The sequence below is a fragment of the Schistocerca americana genome, chromosome 6 (assembly GCF_021461395.2).
Source record: "Schistocerca americana isolate TAMUIC-IGC-003095 chromosome 6, iqSchAmer2.1, whole genome shotgun sequence".
NCBI classification, from domain to species: Eukaryota; Metazoa; Arthropoda; class Insecta; order Orthoptera; family Acrididae; genus Schistocerca; species Schistocerca americana.
In genome coordinates, this window is record NC_060124.1 from 203,391,454 (window position 1) to 203,409,169 (window position 17,716).

General features: G+C 38.7%; 1 protein-coding gene across 1 annotated transcript in view; it reads right to left on the reverse strand.

The window, feature by feature from the left end:
* The window catches only part of LOC124619607 (transmembrane protein 68), a 123,323-nt gene extending 106,338 nt beyond the window's left edge, over positions 1 to 16,985 (reverse strand). Inside the window, exons 1-2 of the mRNA XM_047146110.1 lie at positions 16,790 to 16,985; positions 16,514 to 16,652 (exon numbers count right to left, since the gene is read on the reverse strand). Of these exons, the coding sequence (XP_047002066.1) occupies positions 16,514 to 16,652; positions 16,790 to 16,835 (185 nt within the window). The 5' untranslated portion in view covers positions 16,836 to 16,985. The remainder of the gene's footprint in view (positions 1 to 16,513; positions 16,653 to 16,789) is intronic.
* Positions 16,986 to 17,716: the final 731 nt, after the last annotated feature.

The window sequence follows — 17,716 nt, forward strand, 5'->3', positions numbered from 1 at the left end:
GATAGTACATTACTGTACATTGAAGCTGGGATGATTTCAGGAATGGAGAATATCCTGTAAGGGTAACTCCCATCTGTATAGTTAAGAAAAATTGATAGTGGAGGGAAGGGTCCATATGACCCAGGTTAAGAAGCAGCCATTGAAATCAAGCACCTTATGTCCAGCTGCATGTCTAATCCCATCAAGCCTGCCATGTTCCGTAGATCATTTTCATGATTATTTTATCGATATGATGTGGAAGCAGTCAGATTACAAGATTATATATATATATATATATATATATATATTTTTTTTTTTTTTTTTTTTTTTTTTTTTTTTTACACACACTCACATGAATACTGCTAATATTAATATTACTGAAATTTTTAGATTTAGAGATTTTTGTTGCTGAATAATGTACTCCTTTTTGAGCAACTGACATCTTCAGTAACGGATAGGAAAGGTCATTTTTCCTCCAGTGTTGTATGTATGAACATCACTGTTTTTCGCGAACTGAGATGGATTATTTATAATGAATTTCATTAGCGAATATATGTACTCTGATGGTGCGGTTAAGATACCTAACTCCTTGAATAGGTGCCTACATGAAGTCCTTGGGTGAACACCACTTACTATTCTCACTGCTCTCTTTTGTGCAATCAATACTTTATGTCTAAGTGGTGAGTTACCCCAGAAAACTATTCCATAAGACATTATTGAGCAGAAATATGCAAAGTAGGTTAGGAGGCTGATCTGTTTATTACCAAGACTAGTGATTATATGAAGAGCGAAAGAAGCTGAACTTAATTGTTTGAGAAGCTCAGTAATATGCTTCTTCCAGTTCAAGTTGTCATCAATGTGAACACCCAAAAATTTGGAGAAATCTACCATGTTAACTGAGCCCTGTTCATATGTTATATCAATTGATGGTATGACTATTCAGTGAACAGAACTGGATATAGTAAGTTTTTTTCAAAATTAAGGGAGAGTCCATTTTCTGAGAACGACTTAATAATTCTTTGAAAGACATCCTTAACAATATCTTCAGCTGCTTTTTCTGGAATGGGATTTATTATAATATTCATGTCATCTGCAAAAAGTACTAGTTCTGCTTGCTGAACGTTAAGTGAGAGGTCATTCACATGAATAAGGAACAGCAGAGGACCCAAAATTGAACCCTGTGGGACTCCCTTTGTGGCAACTCCCCGTTCACTAGAATTTACCACCCTCCCAACATTATTTGTGTTATTCAGCACAACTTTTTGCTTTCTCTTCGCTAAGCATGATTCAAACCAGCTGTGTGTACAGCCTTCAATTCCATAAAACCTGAGTTTTTCTAAGAGACATGATCCACACAGTCAAATGCCGTGGAAACATCACAAAAAAATACCAACTGGTGATAATTTGTTATTTAGGGCTTGTACTACTTGATGGGTAATAAGTCATTCAGCCTGCCTTAGGGCACCACTATCAAAAACCTATCCTACTTCGTCATCAGCCCCTAGTAGCAACCAGACCCCGTCTAAGTGACCTTTTCCATTTGCAACATCCACCAAAACTCCCTTCCAACACTCCACTAAATCCAGAGTTGAAAGAGTCATACATCACTGTTTTTAATCTTTGCACTAAAAATACTCCGCTCCCCAGAAGTTTCAGCTATATACAAAGGCCTCACCTCCAGCACTACACCAAATTTACCCACGTTAGACATGTCAAAGACCTGCTCTTCTTCTCCCCAACCCTGCAATGGAAACACTTATTTGCCACAAATCCCTCCACCCAAAGCCAGTCTAATCCCAACACTAAACCTGCCTCTCTGGTTCATACCACTGTCCCACCGTGATCCTCCAACCCTCACACCTAACCACCCCCTGGTCACCTTCCAGAATTCCTCACCTCCAACTTGGCCTCACCATCCTTCTGCGGGTCATCCCTTCCTAAGAACACAAACCTTTCAGCAGAAGATAGGATAGCCATACACAGCCTATAGCATATCCTCACCTAACCTCCCTACCTGCTGACAAATTTCCACCACTGTTTGAATCCAGCAATTATCTGACTATGCCACCAATAAATTCTGCCACAGTGATCCCATCCAAAAGGTGCAACATAACTTCCACACCCTACTTAAAAGCCTTAGGGCCTTCCTAGAGCCTCTCCTGTGACTCTATTTCCCTCCTCACCACTATGACACCCCAGACACCCAACTTCCACATGCTCCCCAAAATTTACCAACCCAACAATCCTGGACACACCATTGTAGCTGGTTATTGTGCTCCCACTGCAAGAATTTCAGCCCTCATTGGCCAACACCTCTGATCTATGGCCCAAAATCTAGCCTCCTACATCATACATACCAACCACTTCTTTTGTCAACTCTCCACCATCCACATCCCTCTACCTCCTGGACCCCTACTCGTCACTGTTGGCACCACATCCCTGTACACCAACATCTGTCATGTCCATATAGTCTTGCCACTATTTAACACTAATTCTCCCAACATGCTTCATACTTCAAACCCACTACCTCATTAGTCATACACCTTAGTAACTACACCCTAGCACACACCTACTTTATATCTTTATGATCTGGACTCAGGACCAGAACACCTTATGCTTATTTCTTCACAACCTCGATCCTTTCTATCCCACCCATTTCACTTGGTCCTCCTTAACCCAGTGTCCCACCTTCCCAGATGTTTAACTACTCCTTTCTGATGGCTCCATCCAGACCTCTGTCCACATTAAAACCACCAACAGTATCTGAATTTCGACAACTGTCAGCCCTTCCACAACAAAAAATCCCTGCAGTGACTGTGGCAGTGCTATGTTGTCCACAGAAGGCACCTCAGACTTTGTGTGTGTGTGTGTGTGTGTGTGTGTGTGTGTGTGTGTGTGTGTGTGTGCGTGCGTGTGTGCGTGTGTGCGAGAGAGAGAGAGAGAGAGAGAGAGAGAGAGAGAGAGAGAGAGAGAGAGAGAGAGAGAGATCGGTCACCATCAGAGCCTGCTATTGGCCCCAGTATGTTTAAGGCTGGTCAATCTATTCTACAATCACTTTGTGTACAAATTGATGGAAGTAAGGTCTGTCAGTTATGCAAAACATCGTTTTTTCCAAGTTCCCAAACATATTTCAGCACTTCTGTGCCATTATCAGTGGGTTTCTGTTTTATTTAATCTGCAACGTGAACATTTTTACTAAACAATTGCAAAATTGTGTGGATATTTAGTTCAAACAACAATTCATTTCTTTTTGTTAATACCTCTACAATCAGTTTACAAGGTTTTTCAGGACCACTTGTGTATTATTTATTACAGATAGCTTTTCATCTGCAACCAAACGATGTTGATGAGAAATTTTTTTGGGAGTTGGGGTTGGGTTGGGTTCTTTGGGGAAGGAGACCAGACAGCAAGGTCATCGGTCTCATCGGTTTAGTGAAGGACGGGGAAGGAAGTCGGCCGTGCCCTTTCAAAGGAACCATCCTGGCATTTGCCTGGAGCAATTTAGGGAAATCACGGAAAACCTAAATCAGGATGGCCGGACGCGGGATTGAACCGTCGTCCTCCCAAATGCGAGTCCAGTGTCTAACCACTGCGCCACCTCGCTTGGTGTTGGGAGTTAACCTATAATTTTATGCTCTAAACGTAATTTAGTTTGTCGCGATATTTCATGCTTATATTTGATTTTACTTATGTTTTTGTGTACATAATTGGTTCCTGCTGAACACTACTTAAATACTGTTTTCAAGTTGTTAATGCTTCTGTGGAATGAAGTTGTTTACAGTGTACTGGTTGTGTTGTACTGATACCTAATTACAACACAACTAGCGATGAGTGTGGCCCTGTTGTCTGCACAAATTTGTACAATAGTTGGTCGTCCATTTATTCTCTCAATGATACAGAGGACATTTTATGTTGGTTGTTGAACAGCAAGAATCATTCACTCAGCACTGCACCACGAATCACAGGCACTCGACGAATTCAAATACTTCAATCACTAGCTTCTGTTTTGTCTAGTCTGTCTGTCTGTCTGTCTGTCTGTGTCACCTGCTGTTTTGCCCTCCAAGGCCCCTTAGTTTATCTGCCTCCAATTACTACATACAATGAGTCTGTCGAGGAATGGGATGCATACGAGAAATGTCTGCGACAACACTTTCAAGCTTTAGGGATGCTATTTTATGTCCTGCATTATTCCTTTCGAGGATATCACCAAGGATGTATTAAGTCCTATGTCAACTCGCCCCTTTGCAAGACCTGTCTTCTTTAACATCTAACCAAATGTGTGAACTTCTTTCAAAGTACTACTGTAAGCACAACCATGTTATTGCATCCTGGGTTGAATTTCACCTCTGCAGGAAGCAACCACATGAATCCTATCAAGCATGGGCAGCTCAACTCCACAGATTACGTCGTCATTTTGTGTCCAATGTGCATAAAGAGCCACATGCTGATCAGATGGTGAGAGATACTATCATTCATTAATTCTGGATCATGAGGTGTGAAAGTGTGCCCTCCAGTGTGGAAATCAAGCCCTCTCCAGGGTTTTAGCTACCGCACAGTTGTTCAAGGTGTCACAAGCTGTTGGTAATCAGACTGAGTCACAGTGGGAGGTATTGGCAATCCAACCTTCTCCTCCACACCAAGCTTCTGATAAGTTTCAGGGTCAAGCTTCAGATAGTTCTCAGGGGCAAGACACAGTGGTGGCAGTCTGCACACGATCACAGCATCAAGGCAGCTGGCCTCGCTCTCAGCAGCAGCTCCACCAACAGAGTAAACAGGCCAGTCAACAGCAACATACATGCTTCATGCTCTCGGCCTGCCCTTATTGTTTCATTAGCCACAAGCACCCAGACTGCGCTGGACTACCTGTCAATTGTATCAGAAAAGGTCACATTGCTTCTGTTTGTAATGCAAAAATCCAAAGGTCCTATTGTTGATATGGATGTAAACATTGTATCGGCTATTTCTGTTACACCAAACAAAGCTTTTCACTGATGTAATGGTTTTTCATAAAGTTCTGCACATGCTGTGGTAATCTAGTTAAACTCACAAACTTATATGGACTTGGGCTCCCCTCCGCTTCTCCCTCTGTCACAAAAGTTAGCAAATTGCAATAAGCAGAGCATCCCTATTTTGGCCAATTCTCTGCCCCGGTGACCTATAAAACGGTAGTCTGGTTACTTACATTTCTTGTTGTAGATAATGCACATATGGAGAGTCTTTTTGGATTAGATGCTTTTAAGTTGTTTGGTTTTACCGTTTCAGATGACAAGAATTTAATGTCTGAGCACGTGCAGACAGATGCATTACATTCCAAGTTTTCCTCTTTGTTCTCTCTTGGATTGGGTTGTGCCAACAATTTCCATTTGCAAATTAGTGTGAAACCTTCTGCTCGCTCTCATTTTTTCTGGGCCTGTCTGGTTCCAGTGGCACTCAGGGAACAAGTCAAAGATGAATTACACTGGCTCACAGAATCTGATGTTGTTCAGCTTATTGCATCAAGTGAATGGTCTTGGTCTAACCCTTAATTATACTAAAGAAACTGTTGGACCAGTCATGCCTCTGTGGCGATTTTAAAGTTTATGTGAATGCACATTCTCGATAGTGCACCTGGACGAACTCTTTGCTGAGTTACCAGGTGGTCAATATTTCTCAAAAATTTAATTGTCAGAAGCCTACTTACAACTTTTTTTAGATACAGAGTCACAACGTATTTTTATTTATTTATTTATTTATTTTATTTACACGTTAAGTTCCGTAGGACCAAATTGAGGAGCAAATCTCCAAGGTCATGGAATGTGTCTGTACATGAACTTACAACATAAAAGTAATAACAGATAAAAATAAATGTTCATGAACCAGAAAAAAGTCATTCCACAAGTTTAAGTAAACGCTATCAGCAATACAATGAGAATCAGCTTAATTTTTCAAGGAGCTCCTCGACAGAATAGAAGGAGTGACCCATGAGGAAACTCTTCAGTTTCGATTTGAAAGCGCGTGGATTACTGCTAAGATTTTTGAATTCGAGTAGTAGCTTACTGAAAATGGATGCAGCAGTATACTGCACACCTTTATGCACAATAGTTAAGGAAGTCCGATCCAAATGGAGGTTTGATTTCTGGCGAGTATTAACCGAATGAAAGCTGCTTGTTCTTGGAAACAAACTAGTATTGGTAACAAGAAACGACAATAAGGAATATACATATTGAGAGGCCAATGTCAAAATACCCAGACTCGTGAACAGAGCATGACAAGAGATTCGTGAACTCACACCACTTATTGCCTGAACTGCCCGTTTCTGAGCCAAAAATATCCTTCTAGAATGGGAAGAGTTACCCCAAAACATAATACCATACGACATAAGTGAATGAAAATAAGCAATTTACATGTCGAAGTATCACTCACTTTTGATACCGTTCGAATAGTGAAAATGGCAGTATTAAGTCTTTGAACAAGATTCTGAACGTGGGCTTTCCACGGCAGCTTACTATCTATCTGAACATGTAGAAATTTGAACTGTTCAGTTTCACTAATCATATACCCGTTCTGTGAGATTAAAACGTCAGGTTTTGTTGAATTGTGTGTTATAAACTGTAGAAACTGAGTCTTACTGTGATTTAACGTTAGTTTATTTTCTACAAGCCATGAACTGAGGTCATGTACTGCACTACTTGAAACCGAGTCAATGTTGTACACAACATCCTTTACTACCAAGCTAGTGTCATCAACAAACAGAAATATTTTAGAGTTATCCATAATACTAGAGGGCATATCATTTACATAAATAAGGAACAAGAGCAGCCCTAAAACTGATCCCTGGGGCACCCCCCACTTGACAGTACCCCACACTCAGATCCCACATCACAGCCGTTATCAACATTGTGAATAATGAACTTTTGCTGCCTGTTGCTAAAGTAAGAGGTGAACCAATTGTGAGCTACTCCCCTTATTCCGTAATGATCCAACTTCTGGAGAAATATTGAGAGATCAACACAGTCAAATGCCTTTGTTAAATCAAAAAATACGCCAAGCGTTCAAAACTTTTTGTTTAGCCCATCCAGTATCTCACAGAGAAAAGAGAATATAGCATTTTCAGTTGTCAAATGACTTCTAAAGCCAAACTGTACATTTGATAGCAAATTGTGTGATATAAAATGATCAATTAACCTTACATACACAGCCTTTTTGATAACTTTTGCAAACACTGATGGCATAGAAATAGGTCTAAAATTATCTACATTATCCCTTTCTCCATTTTTATAAAGCGGCTTTAAAATTGAGTACTTTAATCGCTCAGGAAACTGACCATTCCTAAAGGAAAAATTACAAATATGGCTAAATACAGGGCTAACATGTGCAGCAAAGTACTGTAATATTCTGCTAGGCACTCCAGCATAACCATGAGAGTCCTTAGTCTTCAGTGATTTAATTATTGACTCAATCTCCCTCTTGTCTGTATCACAGAGGAGTATTTCAGACGTCAATCTCAGAAAGGCATTTGCTAAAAAATTTATATGATTTCCTGTAGAAACTAAATTTTTATTTAATTCACCAGCAATGCTCAGAAAATGACTGTTAAATACTGTACATATATCTGATTTATCAGTAACAGAAATATTATTACTGTGAACTGACTTTATATCATCGACCTTGTGTTGCTGACCAGACACTTCCTTCACAACTGATCATATGGCTTTAATTTTATCCTGTGAATTAGCTATTCTATTTGCATACCACATACTTTTTCCCTTGCTAATAACATTTTTAAGCATCTTAAAATACTGTTTGTAATGGGCTACTGTAGCTTGATTGTGGCTAATTTTAACATTTAGATATAATTCCCCCCATGATATCCTTATCCCACTAGTCAGCCAACTGGGCTGTCCATTACTGCTAGTACCCCGTTTAGGATATTCTAATGGAAAGCAACTCTCAAAGAGCATGAGGAATGTGTTATGGAAAGCATTGTATTTATCATTTATATTGTCGGCACTATAAACATCTTGCCACTCTTGTTCCTTGACAAGTTTTGAAAAACTCTCTATTGCTGTTGGATTAACTTTCCTACGTAGTTTGTAATTAAATATGACATTGGTTTGAGTACGAAAACATTTTAGTGTTAAAATTTGTGCATCATGGTCTGACAGGCCATTCACCCTTTTACTAACAGAATGCCCATCTAGTAATGAAGAATGAATAAAAATATTGTCTATGACTGTGCTACTATTCCCCTGCACACTAGTAGGAAAAAAAAAAGTTTGCATCAAATCATATGAATTTAGGAGATCTACCAACATCCTTCTTCTTGCACAATCATATAGAAAATCAATATTGAAGTAACCTCATATAACTACTTTCTGGTACTTCCTACAAAGTGAATCAAGAACCGTCTCTAGCTTAAGCAAAAATGCTCTGAAGTCGGAGTTAGGGGACCTATAAACAACAGCAATTAGAAGTTTAGTTTCACTAAACTCAACTAATGCTGCACAACTTTTAAATATCTGTTCAGTGCAGTGTCGTGATACGTTAGTTGTCAATAATCCTTTTAGGCTGTACCAATACTTGTGGTTGCCTTTTGGAGTCGCCAATGCTCCCACTATTTTCAACATTTTTTGGAATAAGTTCCAGTGTCTGTGATGGGTTGCGCAAACTATCTGGATGATATTGTAGTTTCCCATGCCTCCACTGAGGGACATTTGCAAACTCTTTTGGCATCCTCCAGTTTGAAGTGTAATTTAGAAAAATGTCATTTTTTTCCTTCTATCCTTTATCTTGGGTCTGAAGTTACTTGTGAGTGTATCAAACCCTGCATCAACATGTTTCTGCTACTGAGTCGCTTCTACGTCTACAATGTTAGTGTCTGATAATAGTCCACAATTTTCATCGCAAGAGTTGGCGGCATTTAGCGATTCCTGTGGTATTCATCACACTCTCACCCCACCTACTGTAAATATTAAAAACTCAGCTTAAAAGTACATTGCCAATTCTTTGTCTGACATTGCCTTACATCCATTTCTCTCCTAGTACTCTTGCATGCCACTGCTACACTTCCTGTGTCCAACACCTGGACATCAACCCATCCAGCCGCCATGCCTCTGCTGGCGGGAGTGACTGTTTGAGTGCACGGTTTCAGACGTGCCCTGAATGGATTCCAGCTGTCATCGCCAGATGAGGGCGGTGACTGTGACATCTGCATAGAGGATGGCCTCTGCTCGAGGCACCGTGATCAGCTTTGCCTTCATGTGGACGGTTGGGTGCCCCCTGATGTCAAACCATTGCCTCCAAGCCCGTTCACATCGGGCATCACATCACCTGCTGCTGCCAGTCCTCCACTTCTACATGGGCAAGGGCATTCATCCTCAGTGGTCGAACTAACAGTTCCTCTAATGCTTCCAATACAATTGTCAGCAATTCTGTCACCTATGCCCAAGCAACTGCTGATAAAAGTATGATCAGCATCACAAGCACCGTCACCAGAGCCAATGCCCGAGGTCGACATGGAACAGCCCCGGTGTCACGAGTGTTGCCGTATGGTTTGACCCGCAACATGCCACCTTAGCCAGAACACAGAGGACGAGGAGGACAGTATGGACGTCTTAAGAATCCATGATCTCCCTAAGAGCGGAGAAATGCAGTGACGCATGCAAGTACTTTCAAGAGGCCGTGCGTGTGGCAGTGGTATGTCATCTGCAGAGGGCACCTCAGACATATGTATGTGGTGTGTGTGTGTGTGTGTGTACTTTTTTTCTACTTCGGAAGAAAGACTTTTTCTGGAAGTTTAAATATTTTCAGCATTCTGTCTTCGTGTCTCTCTGTAACTCAACACTTCCTCTTTGTGGTGAGTAGTGATCTATGCTTTTCCATATTATTGTTATTCCATCCTGGACTTGCCACCATTTGATTTTACTTAGATCATAGCATATGTTACAGATGATTACAACAGATCACACTGAAATAAGAGTTCCAGAACCCATCCTTAAATTATGTTTGATTATTTTTATCAATAATACCACATGACCAGTTTAATGAGTTATTGGATCAAAGTAGTAGATAGTAAAAATAGGTAATTATACATAAATGTATCTTTCAGTCTCCACATGAGTACAGGACACCCAGAAACAAATTCTGACTGCCCTCACAAATGTTTTAATCTGCAGTGATGTATACACTCTACTGCAACATATCAACAGAGAAAAACTGTGTCCTAGAACCCTACATTTTACAGTGTAGCAGGCCACTGTCTTTACTGAAAGTGTTTTCCACAGAAACCAATTCTCCCCAAAATTACAGAGGCGCTATAAGATGCAATTTTTTATCCATTTCATTAAATATGTTCTGCTGAGGCTAATTTCTCAGAATAGTGTGTTGCCCTACAGTGTACACCATTTGCCTGAGGTAACCAATAGCCACCCTCACAAAATATCTTATGTATGCGCGACATTCTAAAACCTTTCTTGTCTTCATGAATTGCTACATTTTTGCTGGGTGCCTTAAAACTAATTACAGTTATGTATCTTCAGCAACCGATTAATGTTGATATTCTCACACACCAAATGAAGCTCCAAATGTCTCACCCATATTGGCTATAGAAAACCTGCCAATGCGGACTGCATTCTCTCAGCAACACCATTTACACAGAAAAGCAGTGTTCAAAAGAACACTGCACATTTTGCCAAAGCTATCTTTGCCAAAGCTATGCCATAAATTTGCCATAAGAAGTGAGTCACCAACAAAAAGTCTTCTATGAAAATGGCTACAATCACTGTCAGTTTTCACAAGCTCTTTCACTTGAGACCTCCTTCACCTGCTTTTAAACAAACTTACTCATAGAGCTTCCAAGTTTTCCATCCAATTACTCTTATATTGGGAACAGCAACTCTCCAACAACACTTTCTACGAATACCCCCAAAAGTTACTTTTACATCTGACAATTTCACCCATTTAAAAAGTTCTATATAGTCCTGCATCCAGTCAGGAAGCTTGTATAATATTCTGCATACCCATACTTTGTTCATAAACAACAGTGAGGAATTATATAAAATGTCTTTTTCAAGTCAAAGAACATAAAATCAAAGCAGGTACTATTGTCTATGCCATATGGATGAATACAGTGTGCTCCATATCATAAGTAGGCCGACCATGTCTGCGAAAGCCATCTTAATAGATTACTATAGAAGAGAATTTAGCTCTCTAAAAATGTCGAGATATGCAAGCATAAAATGTGTTTCATAACTCTACAACAAACTGACCTGAGCAACATAGGCCTATAACTGCAAGTGTGTGTCCAACGACATTTCATAACAATAATAATAACCAGTAGCTTTTTCCAATTGCTTGAAATCCTTTGTTGCACCAGCTACCAATGATAAGCTACTGTTACAAGGGGAGCAAGTTCTTTCAGATGACGTGCATAGAATCATACAGGTATCTCTCAGGTATAACTGTCTTTTTCCCAGTCGAGTGATTTTACTTACTTTTCTATCCTACTATAACTTTTCAGTATCTTGACATTTCAGCGTTTGTGCAATGATTAAAAGAAGGAATCATTTTACAATCTTCCACAGTGATACAACTTTGGATGACTTAATAAAGAATTCGTGCCTTATGCCCATGATCTTCTGTTTCAGTGCCAGTATGAATGACTGAATACATGCTTTTGATCCATTTACTGATTTTCTGTTCTTATGCAAGACCAAAACTTCTTAGACCTTTTCATCAGACTGGCTGACAAAATTTTAGTTTGAAATTCATGGAACACTTTTCTCATCACTCTCCTTATACTCATAGTGACTTTGTTTAGCTTTTTCAGATGGGCTGGTTGTGGTGGGTAGTGGGAGAACTTTCCTACAACTTGAAAACTTTCTCAGCACACATATTACAGCATATTGAACATTACTTTTGAATTTTATCTTATCACATTCTTCCCAGATATTTAAAACTAGTCGCTAAGATAATCAATCAGTTTCCTGTCACATATGTAGTACAATACATCAAACACTAACGAACAGCACCAGAAAGGACACACTGCTGAAATTCTGTACAAAAGTAATAGTGCCCACAGTATTGCATAGATGTGAAAGGTGGACTTCCTCACATAAATATAGAAGTAGCTGAAATGAAATTCCTTTGAAAGAAGGAACATTAGGGTTTAAGACACTGAATGACTAGGTACTTACACATGGAGTACAAACTGGAGACTGGAAGAGGATGGAAAAAAAACAGAAACCATATTTTAAAATGAATTATCTCAGCATATGCCTTAAGTGTTTTTCGATAAACATAAAAAACCGAAATCTGGATGTACAGACAGGAATTTGAGCTCTGGTCCTGTTGACTACAAGCCCATATTCTTGACCACAGTGTCATCTAACTCAGTAATTCTCCCTCTCTCGCCTCTTCTGCCGCCCCCCCCCCCCCACTCTCACTCTGTGAGAGACCTATTCAAGGCAAGCAAAATGTATCCAGAATGAGTACATTATAACCAGAACACACAAATATATCGAGTTGTAATTTTTGCTAAGTCACAGTGGACAATTTGTGGAATTATTTGACATAGGAAAGTAATTTTTTACTTTTTTAGCTACCGAATTATGACACTGAAATTAATCAATATTTGATAATATAATGTAGTTGGATAGGTTAAAAAGTCTACTAACTACGCACCGGCAGGAGAACACACATAATAAAAAAAAATTTTAAAAAAAATAAAAAAAGGTTTCACTTATGCAAGCTTTTGGAGCCAGTGGCTCCTCCTTCTGGCAGAATGGATATTATAATATAACTGGACAGATAAAAAATTCCTCACAAAGTGGCAGCAGGAGAACACACACACACACACACACACACACACACAAAATTTTTACTTATGGAAGCCCTTCTGTCGTAAGAAGGAACCACTGGCTTCAAAAGCTTGCTTTTTTTACATGTGTGTTCTCCTGCTGTCGCTTGAGTAATTTTTTTAATATCTGATTATGTATCAATAATTTATGTTAATTTCTCTCACCTCAGCATTTCTTCACAGAACTACTCCATTCTTCACTTCATTTTAGTTTTTTTACATCTTTCATTTTCTGACCTGTCTATTTTTTGCCATCCCCCTCCAACCTTTGTAATATACAGTGTAGTTAGCTTTGCACTCTTATTAACTTGTGCACAATGTTCTAGCAGTAACCTCTGCCTTGCATATTACCTTGTCTTCCACCTTGAAGCTCTCACGCTTGCAAATCTCGTCTAGTGTAGTCCCCAACAATCAGTCTTTACTTCTCATCCCCCCTGACCCGGGGTTCCAGGTGATTTTTCCAACCTCCTCTCCTTTTCCCAAACCTCTCCAGTACCTTTCCCTTCCCCTTCAATACTTCTGCCAGAAGGAGGATCCAGCAGCTCCAAAAGCTCGCATAAGTAAAACCTTTTTTTTAATTATTATATGTGTGTTTTCCTGCCAACACTTGGTGAGTAAATTTTTTATCCATCCAATTACACTGAATTACAACAGTGGCATTTTAATTTAAATACTGGGACTATATACCTTATTCTGTGGAACTGGAAAGAGAAATTTAACATTTCATTTAGTAACAAAATAACAGTGCAATATATCACTGTCTGTCATTAGAAGCAGAGCTCCCACAACATTTGTCCTAGTGTACCAAAAACATAACTCGGGAATAATTAATGTGTTTATTAATATGAATAAGGTGCTCAAAATGTTGATCCTGGGCACTGATATTTATATCTACAGCCACACTCTGCAAACCACTGTGAAAATCATTTTCAGAGGGTGCATCCCACTGTACCAGTTATTTGGTCTTTTCCCCGTTCCATACATACATAGAGCACAGGAAAAACGATTATTTAGACGCCTCTGTGTGTGCTGGAATTAATCTAGTCTTATTCTCATGATCCCTTTGGGGGTGATATTTAGGAGGTCTTAGTATTTTCCAAGAGACATCATTTAAAGCCTTCTCTTGAAACTGTTAGTAGACATTCTTCAGATAGTTTCTGTCTATCTTCAAGAGTCTGCCAGTTTCGTTCTTTCAACATCTCAGTGATACCTTCCCGCTGTTCAAGAAAACCTGTGACCATTCATGCTGCCCTTCTCTGTATATGTTCGATATCTCCTGCTAGTCCTATCTGGTACGTATCCCACATATTATAATATTCTAGGATGGGTCACACGAGTGATTTGTAAGCAATCTGCTTTGTAGACTGTATTTCTCTAGTATTCTACTAAAAAACTGAAGTCTGCTACTTTCTTTACCCATGAATGAGCCTAAGTGATCATTCCATTTCATGTCCCTACTAAGTGTTGTACTCAAGTATTTGCACGAGTTTACAGATTCCAACTATGACTCATTAATATTATATTTTTCAGATATACCTTCTTTTGTTTTGTCTTGTGAAGTGAAGAATTTTACATTTTTGAACATTTAAAGCTAGCTGTCAATCAATGCACCACTTTGAAATCATATCAAAATCAGACTTAATATATGTAGATCTCCTTTTGGACTGTATTTCATTATTACAGTCAATAAAGTGATCATCTACAGATAATATTGCATGCTGAACTTCATCGGGAATTTTCGTAGTGTAGGCACACATTATGCAGCATTTCACGTTTTTCTTATAAACTTTTTTTTTTATTTTCCCTACATATTAAAGTTGTGAGATGTCAAGTCTGGCAAGCATACATGCAATTTTGAATTTTGTGTTTCCTAAATGACCAATCCAACAATTTCTGAATGTTATGTTATGGAAAATGTATCAATTTCTTTTACACTCTAGAACAGCAATTACCTGTGCAGATTGGGAGGGACTGGCATCATATACATTACCTTTTGTCCAGTGGGATGTCCTTTAATGACTGTGAAAACATATCCGTTAAGAACTGCAGACATTTGTGATTATTTAGAATCCCATCAATAAAACAGGTAGCAATGGCATAATTTTTGAAAAGCCCACAGCCATGCTGACAGATAAAGGTCATTGTTTATCCATTTCTCTGTGGATTTTCAGTTCATCAGTAAGTGCATACAATGAAGACCGATTTGTCCATGGCTTGTAAATGCTTCATCCATAAACAAAATCTTGCATAGAAATGCACCACCACTTTTCAGTTTCCAGAGATTCACAGAACTGAAACCAATTTTGAAAGTACTCCCCATGACGCTGTAAGTGAAATGTGGAAAGAATGAAATATGTGAGACTTTGCTATTTGCACAATACTCCTTTAGCTGATCACATTCAAACATACAAGTTGCCCAACAGTGACAGATGGTTTGTGTGTTATTGCTAAAATATTAGTTGCATTTATCCAATCAGTTCTCATTCTTTAAAGTTTTTGTCTTTTATTCTTCACACCTCCAGTGAAGAATAAAAGTCCTTAAAACTTTTCTCACAATATTTGCAAAGACGGGTCGTAAGGGCTTGGTACAATCAGGACATCTTTTGGGATACCACCTGTAGCATTTCTCAAACAGTCCTGGGACATTTAGCATTAACAAAAAGCATATTCTCTTATGTTCTATAAGCTGTTCAGTTCTAAATAGCTTCACCAACAAGTTGTATGATCATTACAAAAGCAGAACATAGATTGACTGACTTCACACAGGTAAACACACAGATTATATCTGTTTAAGATCTTTTTATTATATTTGGTGGCAGGGCACACATTTGTGGCGCCTCTTTTCGTGACAGCTGGATGGTAGTTTGTGGCACTTTTATTGTGTTATTATTTAATCTTGTTCAATGCATTACACCGTAAAAGTCCTCTTAAAAGGCTCTTTGCAATGCCACAAAAAGGCATATGCTTCCACTTACAAAAAGAAACCAAGCTGGTGTCATACTTTGGCAGCTATAAATGTTGAAAACAACTTTTAGACATAGAAATGTAACATAAAATATCTATCGGTAGAAATAAATTATTTTCTACAAGGATACCCAAGTTTCCCTCGGAAAATATTCTGTACATGCAAACATTTCCTACTAAAAGCACACTCCACAACTATTACAGTATTTTACTGTCTCCCTTGAACTCTATGATACACAGTGTTATAAATGTTATTCCACACTGTAGCTTTTTCATTATTTTGCATTGCAGTCCTAAAACACAAAATCCCAATAAAATAAATCAGTAAAACTTTACACTGGGAAAATGGTGTGCAAAGAATGTTTCAGAGTTCTGTCATCTGAGATAAATCTTGTCTCACAAGTAACAGCATCTGTCTTCCAATTTACCAGCAATATATATGGCTACAGGCATATCTTTCCCATATTTTGTCCTGTGCAATAATTTATTAAATACAGTATTCGTCATAAAAATTCTCTATTTATTGCAGGCTTCAGGTTAAAGTCTAGGACATAAACATTGTGTGGAGAGTACAGGCAAAAATGTGATATCTGCTCAGAAAAAGACTGCCCTTTTCGCACATAATCGATAACAGAGTACCAGTCAAGGAAAATAAGTTTAATTTCGAGGAAACTCTTCACTTAAATACCTTTTAAATTAGTAAATTGAAACTACCGAAGAAAAATTTCAACTTACCTATGTAGCTTGTAAATGTAGAGTATAACGGCATTCATATAGAACATTAAAAATATGACTAGAGGCAACATGAAGGTAAGCAGAAGCGGCGCTAAAAGCCATGTCAACCACAACGTAAAGTGGACATCTATGTATTCAACTGGAAAAAAAGACACGGAAAAGCCAAAGGCGAAAATTACTAATTATTGGCCACTGTCAACATCTACGGGAATATCGCACAGAATGTGTGCCTATGTGCAAAATCTTATTCTGAGTATGTAACGCTCTGCAACCTACCAATCGCATTTTCAAAATATCTTGTGACATTTGTCAAAACTGTCATTCCTATAAAATTGGCACACTTATTGCTTACGAAAGTAGGAAATCGTATGGTGTGCTGCACTTGCGGTACGTCACTTTTACTGTGACAAACTTAAAATAATTGACGCACGGGCCATGCTTACTGGTCACATTTGTATGTCAACACACGTAGTCACTCTCCTGTGATGGAAAACAACGCGCTAGAAGATATGTCAGTTTCGCAATAGCTTGCATGGTATTACGAGTCGAATATACCGTTCAGTGAAGAAATGTGTGTCGCGAGAGAAGTGCGACGACGAAGCTATGCATCATATCTTCATTATACCATTTTTGCCTTAACCAATGTGAGGCTAATGTTTGTGAATTTTCAGTTTTCTATGAGTGTCGCTTGTAACGTAATTTATATGGAATAGAATGCTTTGTTCAGTACTCATATTCTTTACGAGTTCTATGTGTCGCATCTTGTTTTTATAAGTCCTTGCGCTCCATTGCAATATATACATATGTGATTAGTGACATATTTTCCTGTTATTTACAGAAGAAACAGAATACGCCAAAGAAAACCGCAAATTGATATAAGTGCACTACTCACGCCTGGACACAGACTTCTGAAACGCAAACATGACGGAAACACCAATTTATTTAGATTTGTTGATGATGCACATAATTGCTTTTAAACAGTGTTCACATATAGACGGAGATCAGCAATCGTTATGTACTTGAAGCAATGATGGTTATGGTTCAATGGGCTTCTGAGACAAAGCAGCAAAATATGCGTGTTCTGTAAATTTGATAAGACAGGTAATAAATATGAAGAGCATTACAGAAGCCCTAGAAACCGTGTACGTAGTACAATAATTAAAGATATTATGGGACAGCAAATGTACACTAACAATGTTAGGT